The 13,771-nt window shown below is 39.1% G+C and overlaps 1 protein-coding gene across 1 annotated transcript; it reads left to right on the top strand.

The window, feature by feature from the left end:
• Positions 1-13,257: 13,257 nt before the first annotated feature.
• Positions 13,258-13,407, top strand: LOC125174743 (keratin-associated protein 19-7-like). The gene has a single exon (XM_047874477.1). It carries the CDS (start codon positions 13,258-13,260, stop codon positions 13,405-13,407), a length of 150 nt encoding a protein of 49 aa, XP_047730433.1.
• The last annotated feature ends 364 nt before the right edge of the window (positions 13,408-13,771 follow it).

Raw genomic sequence — 13,771 nt, 5'->3', positions numbered from 1 at the left:
AGGACTCTATTCTGTTGTTGGAAGCTGTGTTCTTTATGGATTTTGTCTCCTGTGGCTGCTATTTGGGCCTCACTTAAACAACAATTGAAGAAGCTCAAACAGCCTTCAGAATTACATAGCAATTGGTTAGCGGAGTTGCCATCCTTGTTTCCAGGTGCCCAGAGCTCTCTGTTATATATGGATATGTAGTTCTGTAAGTGCCTACACTGGGAGTCCAAGTAGACATTTGTCATACTGTAGATATTTGGTCCTTCCAACGTCCTACCTTGATTAATTTTGTCCCCTTGATAATCAGATGAATTACACTTATGTAACTTGGTTTGTGATGCTATTTAAAGGGCCAAAAGTCCGTCTATGAAATGTGTGTGTTTGAACATCATTTCTGTTTCTAGGCTTCCAGAAATACCTGCATTGTCCTGGTTATTCTGTTTACCCATTGTTTGTACTTCCAGTTGCCATCTTCACCTTTTATTCAACATTTTTAAAAAAAATTTAACAAGACTTGCTTCACTGAAGTTAAAACCCTGCAAAAATGGCAATGGTATGGAGCTCTATTGTCTTTCTGAAGAACTTTTTTTTTCAGTTGTCAAGAGGCAAGTTCTCTTGAAATGTCTTAAAATGAATGACAGCTTACTGAAGGCAACTGCATTCAAGATATAAACACAAAATAGGTCAACATTTAACCTACTTATATTTTAATTTATGAGAGTGACATCCTGAGGTCTGGAGTCTATAAACAAAACTGATCAAAAACAAAAGCACATGAAATCTGGAATAAAGTGGGGAGGGAAAAATTCTGAAAAATTTTTCTTTATCCATTCATCAGTCAATGGACATTTGGGGTCTCTCCATAGTTTGGCTATTCTTGATAATGCTGCTATAAACATTGGGGTGAATGTACCCTTCACATCTATATTTTTGTATCCTTTGGATAAATAGCTAATTGTTCAATTGCTGGGTCATAGGGTAGTTCTATTGTTAGCTTCTTGAAGAATCTCCATATTGTTCTCCAGAGTGGCTGCACCACTTTGCATTCCCACCAACAGTGCAAGAGGATGCCCCTTTCTCCTCATCTTCACCAACACCTGTGTTTTCTTGTGTTGTCTACCCAACATTTAAAGACAATTAATACCTATTCTTCTGAAACTCTTCCAAAAAATAAAAATGGAAGGAAAACTTCCATACTCATTTTATGAGGCCAACATTACCTTGATTCCAAAACCAGACAAAGATCTCACTAAAAAGGAGAATTATAGCCCATGATGCATCAATACCCCATGATGCAAAATTTCTCAACAAGATACTAGCAAATCAAATCCAATAGTACATTAAAAGAATGATTCACCACGATCAAGTGGGATTCATTCTTGAACTACAGGGGTCGTTAATATCCACAAATCAATCAACATGATACAGCACATTAATAAAAGAAATGATAAGAACCATATGATTCTCTCAATAGATGCAGAAAAAACATTTGAAAAAATATAGCATCTTTCTTGACAAAAATTCTCAAGAAAGTAGGGATAGAAGGACCATACCTCAGCATCATAAAGGCCATATACAAAAGACCCACAGTGAATCATCCTCAATGGGGAAAAACTAAGAGCTTCTTCCCTAAGGTCAGGAACATGACAGGGATGTCCACTCTCACCACTGTTCAACCTAGTACTAGAAGTCTTAAGCCTTAGCAATCAGACAACAAAACGACCTGAAAGTCATCCAAATCAGCAAGGAAGATGTAAAACTTTCACTCTTCACAGATGACATGATACTCTACGTAGAAAACCTGAAAGACAGCACCAATAAATTGCTAGCACTGATCCATGAATTTAGCAAGTCACAGAATCTAAAATCAATGCACAGAAATCTGTTGCATTTCTATACACAAATAATGACGCAGCAGAAAGAGAAATCAAGGAATCAATCCCATTTACAATTGGACCAAAAACCATAAGATACCCAGGAATAATCCTAACCAAAGAAGTAAAAGATCTGTACTCTGGAAACTATAGAATACTTATGAGATAAACTGCAGAAGACTCAAAGAAATGGAAACATTCCATGCTCGTGGATAGGAAGAACAAATATTGTTAAAATGTATATACTACCCAAAACAAACTACACATTCAGTGCAACCCCTATCAGAATAACACCATCACTTTTCACAGAGCTAGAAAAAACAATTCTAAATTTCTATTGAACCAGAAAAGACCCCAAATAGCCAAAATAATGTTGAAAAAAAAAGCAAAGTGGGAGGCATCACAATTCTGGACTTCAAGCTGTATACAAAAGCTGTAATCAACAAGACATTATGGTACTGGCACAAAAACAGACACATAGATCAATGGAACAGAATAGAGAATGCAGAAATGGACTCACAACTATATGGCCAACTAATTTTCCACAAAGCAGTAAAGTCTGGCAAAAAGACAAACTCTTCTACAAATGGTGTTGGAAAAACTGGAGAGTGACATGTAGAAGAAGGAAGCTGGGCCACTTTCTTACACTGTATACAAAAATAAATTCAAAATGGATTAAAGACCCACATGTGAGATAGGAAATCATCAAAATCCTATAAAAGAACACAGGCAGCAACCTCTTTGACCTTGGCTATAGCAACTTCTTACTAGAAATATCTTTGTAGGCAAGGGAAACAAAAGCAAAACTGAAGTATTGGGACTTCCTCAAGATAAAAAGCTTCTGCACAGTGAAGGAAACCATCAACAAAACTGAAAGGCAACCTTTGGAATGGGAGAAGATATTTGCAAATGACATATTGTATAAAGGGTTAGTATCCAAAATCTATAAAGAACTTATCTAAGTCAACAACCAAAAAATAAATAATCCAGTTAAGAAATGGGTAGAAGGCATGAACAGACATTTCTCCAAAGACATACAAATGGCTAACAGAAACATGAAAAGATGCTCAACATCACTCATCATCAGGGAAATACAAATAAAAAACACGAAGATATACCACCTCAAACCTGTCAGAATGACTGAAATGAACAACTCAGGAAACCATAGATGTTGACCAGGGTGTGGAGAAAGGGAAACCCTCTTACACTGTTGGTGAGAATGCAAACTGATGCAGCCATTCTGGAAAACAGTGTGGAGGTTCCTCAAAAAGTAAAAATAGAGCTACCCTATTAGGTGTTTTTCCAAAGGATCCAAAAATGCTGACTTGAAGGGGCACATGCACCCCAATGTTTATAGCAGCATTATCAACAATACCCAAATTATGGAAATAGCCCAAATATCCATTGACTGATGAATAAGGAAGTTGTGGTGTATATATAAACAATGGAATGTTGCTTGGCTATCAAAAAGAATGAAATTTGCAACAACGTGGATGGAACTAGTGTATTATCATAAGCAAAATAAGCCAGTTAGGAAAGATAAACATCGTATGATTTCACTCATAGGTATAATTTAAGAAAAAAAAACAGATGAACTTAGGTAAAGGGAAAGAAAAATAAAACAAGACAAAAACAGAGCGGAAGGCAAACCAAAAGAAACTCTTACATACAGAGAACAAATTGAGGGTTGCTGGAAGGGAGTTGGGTGGTGGGATGGGCTAAATAATTGATGAGCATTAAAGGAGGGCACTTATTGGGAAGAACAATGGGTATTTTATGCAAGTGATGAATCACTAAAATCTACTCCTGAAACCAATACTTCACTATGTGCTGTATGGTAACTAACTTTAACTTAAATAAAATCCTGGAACAACAACAACAACAACAAAAAGATACAGCATGTTGCATGTAGCCCAAGTTCAAGTTCAGCCCAATACAAATTTTTTTTGAACTTTACAATATGATTATAAGTTAATCTACATTCCAAAAAAACCCGTATCATAGGATGCTCTGGGCTTGGGCATCTAGAAGTATCTGTGCCCGCTGTGTCAACAAGAGCCTTGGCTTATTCAGTGTGCTATGGTTGGTGACGTCATGGTGGCTGATGGCTCGCATGATGGGTTCAGATATCTGTCCAGGGGAATGTATCATAACATTGTATCCGATCTACACTAAGTACCAGAGGTAGAAAGACACAAAAAATTTCCTGGGATCTTGATGAGCTCACAGTTCAGATGGAACTCAGATAACAAATACATAATACAGTGATCTGTGTTAACTTTTTAGAAGTTTATTTATTTATTTTTAGAGAGAAAGAGAGAGCATGAGCAGAGGAGGGGAAGAGAGAAAGGAAGAGAGAGAATCCCAAGTAGGCCCCATGTTGGCAGTGCAGAGCCCCATGTGGGGCTGCATCTCAGGCACCGTGAGATCATGACCTGAGCCAAAATCACAAGTCGGATGCTTAACCAGCCCACTGAACCACCCAGGTGCCCCATATCTGTGTTAACTTTTCAGAAAGATCTATGTATTGAGAGCAATGGGACCTCATGGGAGGGATATCTAATCAAGCCTTGTGTAGTCAGAGTTTTCAGAAAAGGTACTACCTGAACTTAGTATTGAAAAAGTGCAAGAAGGGGGGATTTGGAATGTGTTGGGGTGCAGTGTTTGTGCTAGCTGTGTGCTCTGTAGAGCCCATTTTGCCATAACCACTAACCAGAAGCTGTTTTTCTAGTAGACATGCACTTGTTCAACATTTTCAATAGAGATTCATTTAGAAACTAGAAATTGAAAGGTGGAGTTAGATTGCCTGGAAAGCTCTTCGAGCTTCATAGGTGATAACCACCATCAAAAATAATGGTGGCAGTTTTCTAGAAATTGCTGTGAGTACGGATATGAAATTGAAGACAGATGATTTAGAAGAATCAGTGCCCTGTTTTGTAATTATTACAAGTCTAAAGAAGATTTAAGTTGGAGAATCGATTGTAGCAGAAAGCCATTACAGTCTGCCCGCCCTCCCCCTGCCCCACCCCACCCTCGCAGCCATCCTGAAAGAGAGCATTCCTAGGAAACCTTTCATCAGATGAACTGGCATAAAGTGAAGATGCAATTACCATTAATTTATATGGAAAAAACGTCAAGCATTCCTAGACCCCAAAATAACCTCTTTTAGTCTTTTCTAATACCTTGGGACACATCTTGTTAATGGATACGCAAAATCAATGGAGGTACAGCACAGGTGCTCACGAATATAATTCAAAGCTCTACTGGCTGGTACTCAGACGCTGAGTGTAGTTCCTGAGGAGGCCGCTGGGGGCGCTACTGTCATACTTCGGGGTGGGCCGAACCTTTATAATGACACATTGCAAAGCCAACGGTGATACAATTTTCATAAGCAGCCATTTTTTTTTTAAGGGAAAAATCCTCTTAATATTTCTTTGGGTTAGCGAAAGCAGGTACAAATGTAGTTCTTTCATAAAAGCAAAGGGGCCTAACAAGAACTTTTGAAAAAAGACCACCTGTATTTTGGTGATTAAGGTTGTGATCAACAATATCTTGCTGAAAGCTTTCAAGGAATGCTCCTTAAGTGACTTCACTTAAGAATATTGTTATTTAGTAAGTTCTATTATTTTTTCCATTTTCAAAACATCTTTCCGATATATTTTCCTTAACATTTGGAACAGAGTTTTTGAATTATACAAAGCCATTTTATCTTACTTTTCAAAATGAATTTCAACTTAACATTCAATGTCACATTATATGACATAACCAGAACTGAGGCTAACGTGTAACTGTAGTTGGAAGAATTCTAAATTTTAGCTTTTGTTTACCGGTCTGTACAGAGAAGAAAGCTTTCTCTAAGAACAGCATGCTTTTCTGAAGTTTGACAGATAGAATGTAGCATTAAACTAGCATCAATCTCCTATCCATGCGAAAGAGACATAAAGTAGATTCCCAGAAGGTCAACCTCTAATATATTTACTTTGACATGTATAATCAGATACATCATATTACAAATTTAGCATGATACTATTTTCCTAATTCTCTTTGAACCCCTTCTGACTCGTACATGTGTGACAACTCTTATTCCTGATGAAGTTCAGGAATATTACTAATGATTTCAGGGATTGAGTTAAACATATTTGAGATTGTAAGGTTAAGAGACGATATTAGTTTTCTCTTGCTGCTTAACAAATCACCACAAATTTATCAGTTAAAGGTTTTTTTTTTTCATGTTTACTTATCTTGGAGAGAGAGAGTGAGAGAGAGAGAGAGAGAGAGAAGTGGGGAGGGGCAGAGAGAGACACACACACACAGAACCTGAAGTAGGCTCCAGGCTCTGAGCTGTTAGCAAAGAGCCCGACATGGGGCTCGAACTCATGAACTGTGAGATCATGACCTGAGCTGAAGTCGGACACTTAACATCACAAATTTCCTCATTTAAAAGAGCACTCATGCCCTCACGCCCCCACCTCTCCTGTAGACCAGAAGTTTGGCAAGGTGTTGTTGGGTTCTCTGCTCATTGTATCCCAAAGCTGGGCTGAGTTCTCACCCGGGACTAAGGAAGAATCTGCTTGTTGAGAGAATCCAGTTCCTGTGGTTGAAGGATTGAATTCCCCTTTCTATGCTGGCTGCCAGCAGGGGGCTACTCTCAGCAATGCGATGCCACCTACATTCCGTGGCACATGCCCACCCCCCCCCCCCACTACATCAAAGTCATGTCAAACCCTCCTCATTCTGAGTCTGTTACCAGCCAGAGAAAACTATTTTTACAGGGCTCATGTGATTAGGTCAGGCCCACCCAGATAATCTCCATTTTTTTAAGTCACCTGTGCTACGTATGAAAGAGCCTAATCACAGTAGAAAAACCTATTATATTCAGAGTGCTGAAATAATACAGGGCATGTATGTCAGGAAGGGGTAGATCTTAAGGACCATCTTAACCTGCTACCTAACCAAGTGACATGTTCTCATGTTGCCCTGAGCAACCACTTTCCACCTCTTTCAGAGCAAAGCCAAAGCTTTTAAATGGTGCTGCTAAGAGTATAACTGATCAGCACAGACCTAAATGATCTCACATCTCTCATGCAACCTTCCTCTCTTCTCCCTCTAGTTTGTTCCACTTCAGGGAACATGACCCTCAAGGAGCCTAGCATGACCCCGTATCAGGGCACCTGTGTTTTTGGTTCCCTCTGCCTGTCTGCTCTTTCCCCGACAGCTACATGGCTTATGAAAATTCACTTATCTGGGATGGGATGAGCCTTCCCTACCCATGTACCATTTCACTACCCCCAGTGGGTCATTGCATGTCTCCCACCTCTGCTTTATATTTTGTTCTCATTTTGTTCTTTGTTCTTATTACTATTATCACTATGAAATATACTCTTTTGATGGATTGATCGATCGGCTCCTGTCCCATTAGAATGGAAGGAACCTTTAGGAAGACAGGCTTTTGTCTGCTTCGTTTATTACCTTGAAATGTGCTTCCCAGTGCCTGGAAAAAATGTGGAACACAAAGTAGCCACTCAGTAAATATTTGTTGAATATATACAATCAGTCCCTTTTGTTTATGGTTGTCTCCGCCACTAAAATGTTAGTCCAGGGGAAATGGGGACTTTGTTTTTCTTTTACTACTTTATCTTTAAGACGAGTAAGTAAATGTTCTCTATTATTTGTCCAATGAATGAATGAAAATTAATTTGAATTTGCGGAAAGAAGAAAGAAACTTGGCTAAGGTATGAGTCCAGGTTCCTGGCTTGCGTAACTGGCTTGCATAACTGGTGAATTTTGAAGCTCTGTGTCAAGATAGGGAAGAGAAAAAACATTGAGTGCTCGGTGCGTAAAAGGTTAGATGGGCAGCGTTTTGCTTTGTTTTAAAGATTTTATTTATTTATTTTTTTAATGTTTATTTTTGAGAGAGACAGAGAGCAAGTGAGGGAGGTGCAGAGAGAGAGGGAGACACAGAATCTGAAGCAGGCTCCAGGCTCTGAGGGGTCAGCACAGAGCCCGCGGTGGGGCTTGAACTCACAGACCGCGAGATCATGCCCTGAGCCGAAGTCAGACGCTTCACTGACTGAGCTACACAGGTGCCCCAAGTTTCTTTTTTTTTTAAATACATTTTTCACATATTGAATCTGAAATGGATTTCAAAGCAAATAAGTGTGCCCAGGAGACAGAGAAGGTGGGGAGTGGCAAGGATTGCTGCCTGATGGTAATGTCTGCTTTGTGAAGTACAACTTGGGCCAGAGCAAGAGAATGGGAGTCTGTTTTGAAAGACAGACAGGCATTTGACATGACTGTGGGGAATCGGGGAAGAAACCAACTTGGGCACAGAGATGGATTTATGGGCAGCAGTGAGGGCTTAGTTGGGATCAGATGCAAAACATTTGTATTGCGTTCAGTTTTATGCTTTTTTTTTTTTTTCCTGTTTTGGCCATCTAGTATAATTAACTTGCTAATATACTTCACCACTTATGTTCACTAATGACTTTTTCTTTAAATGCAAAGCACATGCGTGGGCGTGTAAAACATTTTTTTTTTTCCAGCCAGTGCTAAGACATACTCTAATGTTAAATCTAGTCATTGGCGGGGAAGTTCCTGCAAATACTGTGGATTGCATGAAGGGGAAAAGAATCAGCAAAGAGATGACATTTGGAAATTTAAACAACTACGGTTCCTGAAAGCAGAGAGAGAGGGTGTGTTTTATTCACTGGCGTGTGCTCAAGACACAGGACCCCTGTGGACCATATTAGGCAACTCAGTAAATGTTTCCAGAGGAAAAATTTGCAGTTTGATCAGATACAATATAAACCTGAAATGAGAAGTGTGTTTTTCTACTGGCCCTAACTGGCAACTCTAAGGCCCACTGACGTTCTGAAGAGAAAGATCGATAAAGAAGAAGGAAAAGGAATGAAAATTATGAAAATGGAAAAAAAAAACAAGGATAAACTAGAAAACACAGTTTTCAAACGCAGCAGGATGAGGCCGCAATCAGAAGCTTCTGGTTCAAAGAAACAAATTATTTTGTTTGTGTCAACTCCTTTGAAAGTCTCAAGAAGTGACAATAGAAAAGCTGTGGTCTTGAGGGAAGAGAGAGAAAGAGACAGAAATCCACATGGTGCCCTGTAGTTATTAAGCTAAAGGACTAACCAGTCTCCCAAGTCAATATCCAATGATTATGTTACAGATTGTACCACAGGTAAGATAACTGCCTAGACCTCCGGACAGAGCTCTTTGCTCATTTTATTTTCAATTCTTTTTTTTCCCCCACTCAAATTATTAGTTATATATTGCTCCTTTTTATTCGTGCTTTACTATCTATCTCTTATTCTGGAATGCAGTATCCATAATGTTCGTGGGCTGGCTTTTCTGTTTTACACTGAGTATATTAGGGACTGAAATGTAGTAATCACCAGATAAGTGTTTGTTGAATAGATTAACCACCAAAAGGTTGTGCAGGCTGCCTTTAGCAAGCTAATACTTCCCATAGATATTTTAAAGTAAATAGTATTATATTAATCAGCATTCCTGGTGGGGTTGCTAAAGAATTAAGAAAGGTCGGGGCGCCTGGGTGGCTCAGTCAGCTAAGCATCTGACTCTTGGTTTTGGCTCAGGTCATGATCTCACAGTTTCGTGGGTTTGAGCCCTGTCAGGTTCTGTGCTGGTAGCTCAAAGCCTGCTTGGGATTCTCTCTCTCTCTCCCTTTCTCTCTGCCCCTCCCCTACTTGTGCTGTCTTTGTCTCTCTCAAAAATAAATAAACTAAAAAAAAAAAAGAATTAAGAAAGGTTAATTTAGGAGTAACGCTTTATTTTACTAAGCCAACCAATTTTATTTATTTTTTTATTTAAAAAAAATTTTTTTTTTTCAACGTTTATTTATTTTTGGGACAGAGAGAGACAGAGCATGAACGGGGGAGGGGAAGAGAGAGAGGGAGACACAGAATCGGAAACAGGCTCCAGGCTCTGAGCCATCAGCCCAGAGCCTGATGCGGGGCTCGAACTCCCGGACCGCGAGATCGTGACCTGGCTGAAGTCGGACGCTTAACCGACTGCGCCACCCAGGCGCCCCCTAAGCCAACCAATTTTAAAAAGAAATATTTCAAACATTTGTTTTAATTTATTTTAAAAAGTAATCATTTTTTTTTCTTAAATAGGTTAAGCATTTCTTGTTTGAAAGTTAAATGCTTTTCTCTGACGTCGTGTTCCTTCTGAAGGCCAAATGACTTTACCCTTACCTAATGGTAGAGACAGGATTGTGTAGTGAGTAAAAGTAAAGGCTCGTTAACCAGAAAACTGATTTTGAAACTCACATCAGCTACCGATTAGCTGTGTGACCTTGTGTTAGCAATCAAACAGGATGGGAATAGTACTACACAGGATTGTTATGGGGTTGAGGTAAAACATATAAAGGACTTCAAATACTACCTGGCCTATATTGATCCCCTGGTAAATATTTGTATTATCATTGTTTACTTTAAAATGATAGTATAAATTCTGTAGACGAGGTCAGTAAGTATCCTATCTAGTTCTTTTCTAGTCAATGTGTACTCTCTGTGGAGAATCATCCAAAAGATTTCTTCTTCAGGATTGTCAATGAAAACACTGTGCTAATTTTTAAACAGTTTACAAGTTCTTGCACTTGTTTGGCAGTTCTTGGGAGTGCGATGAAATACGGCTTATATATGATTACCTTAACAAATTGGCTGATATCCAGGGTCTATTGAATTGAACCACATTTTGAGGGAATTGGATTTTCCCCATACTCCTTGAAGTTGCTGTTTGATTATTCGATTTTTCCACAGTTGTTTCAAAACCACAGAATAAGGCTGACTTTTAAGTGAACACATTTTAAAAATATACATCGATTAAAAAGAAAATGAAGAATTGTTATAAGAAATCAAAGGAGCCTCTAACACTGATACTTGGCAAAATCTTGAGATGTGAACACAGAGGTATCTTGGAGCGATAAAAGATGGGGAGAAAGTTTCTTTTCTTCGACAACCAGCATGAGTCCTAGGTGGTTGCGAGAGTCTGGTCCTTTCTGTGCTGGGTGGGAAGTGGTGTAGGCTGAGGATAAGACGAAGAGACAGATCACTTGGTGTTTCATGTACAAATACAGTTTAAGGCTATAAGTAGGCTCCTCCTTTAGGACTTAAATAAAGCAGAACACAGGAGGTAGTTCCTAGGTTGAACCTTGTGATATCTTCTATTACTGATGTCCTTTACAAGGCAAATACCTGGCTTTATCTGGGTTCCGACAGGATTGAAGATAATAGATTTTAAAAATTTTTACCTTAAATTAGGGGTGCCTGGCTTAGTCGGTTAGCCTCCAGCTTCGGCTCAGGTCATGATCTCATGGTTCATGAGTTCAAGCCCTGCATTGGCCTCTGTGCTGACAGCTCAGAGCCTGGAGCCTGCTTTGGATTCTGGGTCTTCCTCTCTCTCTGCCCCTGTTCTGTTCACGCTCTGTCTCTTTCTCTCAAAAATAAATGATAAAAAAATTAAAAAAATATTTTTCCTTAAATTTTATTAAACCAAATTCTGCTAGTGTAAACAGACCCAAAAAGAGCAGTTCTTTACCATTAATAATTCTCTTCAATTGGTACATTGCAAAACTCCATCCGTATGGAAATAATAAGCCATTTAATCACATTGTACTATTAATAAACTAGTAGGGGGAGGAAGCGTAATAAGCTTAAATGAAGTCCAAAAATCATCTATACGCTTTCTGATATTTGAATATTTTGAGCATTTTTTTCAGCAGAACTAACTACATAAACGTGCTAATTGGTTTCATGTCACTTGCATTTATTCTAATAATAGTGGGAATAAACAATAAACCACAGATATGAGGCAGCACTGCACCTGGGAGATTCAACTCCCTCACCTGCAAGCATAGCCTCAATTTCAAATTTATCTGACAAACTAAGGTTGAATTGGAGCACTTAGGGTTAAAGATGTGGTATATATAATACGATGGAATATTACTCAGTCATAAAAAAGAATGAGATCTTGCCATTTGCAACAATGTGGATGGACCAAGAGGGCATTAAGCTAAGTGAAATAAGTCAGACAAAGATGAACACTGTGTGATTTCACTTACATGTGGAATCTCAAAAACAAAACAAAGGAGCAAACCAAGAAAAAAGCAGAGACAAACATATATACAGAGAACAAACTGGTGGTTGCCAGAGGGGAGGGGTGGGCAATGGGCACAATGGGGAAAGAGGAGTGGGAGATACAGGCTTCCAGTTACGGAATGAATAAGGCATGAGGACAACAGGCTCAGCATAGGGAATACAGTCACTGAATTGCGAGAGTCATATGGGGGCAGACTGTAGCTACACTTGTGGGGGAACATAGTGTAATGTACAGACTTGTGGAGTCACTATGTTGGACCCTGAAATTAATGTAGCATTGTGTGTTGACCATGCTTCAATAATTAAAAAAAAAAAAGATCATTGTTGCATAATTCTGTTGTCTGACTTGTAATTTCTCATTGGTTAAGAAAACAAATAAATAAAGGACACTGACATCAACGGTGCCCCAAGTCTCTTTGAATTCTGAAATCCGATGGTCCCATGATAATATGGAATTCAGATCCTGATATAAGAATGTATTCCTGAGCAGAGAGCTATTTATAATAATCAGCAGGAACTCTTTTTTTTATTCAATCTTCAGCGGAATCTACCAGGCAGGCTTACTCTAACGTGAGACATAATGCTTGAGGCATTCTTTTGACTCCCAGTTTGTGGCTGTTCTAAAAATTAAATATCATCCTTGCACCAGGAAACCTGGGTCTCAGCTGACTTTAAAAGCACATTGTATTTAGATGTACATCACAGTTGATTGCCATTGTCACAGGACTAGTATTTCAGGGAACAATTCTGGTTCACTTTATGTGAATTCTTGGTAAAGAAGACACCCTTGGCTTAGAAAAGAGTCAACAGGCATGAATTGTCAAAGGAAAAGATACAATTAGAGGAAAAGATACAATTGCCAAAGGAAAAAAATGCAATCTCCTGTGACGCCGAGATGAAAAATGCCTGAAGCTACAGAGATTTGCTGACGGGAGGGGAAGCCAAGAAACCCAGAGTATGGCGGTTATAAACACAATAGCGTCTTATTAACAGTCCAATGTTTCTTTAGGTATTCAAATGAAGCAGAAAATCAGGCCTGTTGCATAACTTTTAAATAACTAAGTGACATAAACAAGCGGAAGACACGGTTTGGTGTTAGGAAACAAGATGGTTGACATAGTTTCCAAGTAATGTGTTCTATCATATGACATTCAGAGGTGTGGCCTTGTACACCCCTCAGCGTACATATAAATGTCCCTGTGCTGTCACAGTCACAAAACTGGCCCACGATACCGAGCCACACTCACCACCCTGACACCATGAGCTACTACGGCAGCTACTACGGAGGCCTGGGCTACGGCTGTGGAGGCTTCGGCGGCCTGGGCTGCGGCTGTGGCTGGGGAGCCTACAGATATGGCTGCTCTCGTCCCTGTTACTATGGAAGATACTGGTCTTCTGGCTTCTACTGAATAAATACTTGAAAATTTACAATTTGTGCGCTTGTCTCTGATTCATCCAGAAAATTGTATTTCATAACCTTGTACTTTGTTTATCCTGTCTTGAGACTTAAACTGTTATCTGGGCCAGTTGGTTTCTGACAATAATGTGATGAAAACTTGATTCAGTACATGTTTCGTTAACAATGCTCTTCAAGGATCCCCTTCTGTGTAGGATGGAGAGTCATTGTACCCTAGCCAGGCTTTGCCTTTCTATATCTGGTATCTATAATAATCTTTTTCTGACAGAGTAAACGTGTTTTGAGCTTCAGTTTTGTTTTCTTTCTTTCTTTTTTTAATCACAGTAAATTTGCTGCAGTGCACTAATATAATCATC

This window comes from Prionailurus viverrinus, chromosome C2 (genome assembly GCF_022837055.1).
Source record: "Prionailurus viverrinus isolate Anna chromosome C2, UM_Priviv_1.0, whole genome shotgun sequence".
Lineage (NCBI taxonomy): Eukaryota > Metazoa > Chordata > Mammalia > Carnivora > Felidae > Prionailurus > Prionailurus viverrinus.
This window is presented reverse-complemented; position numbering and strand designations above follow the sequence as displayed.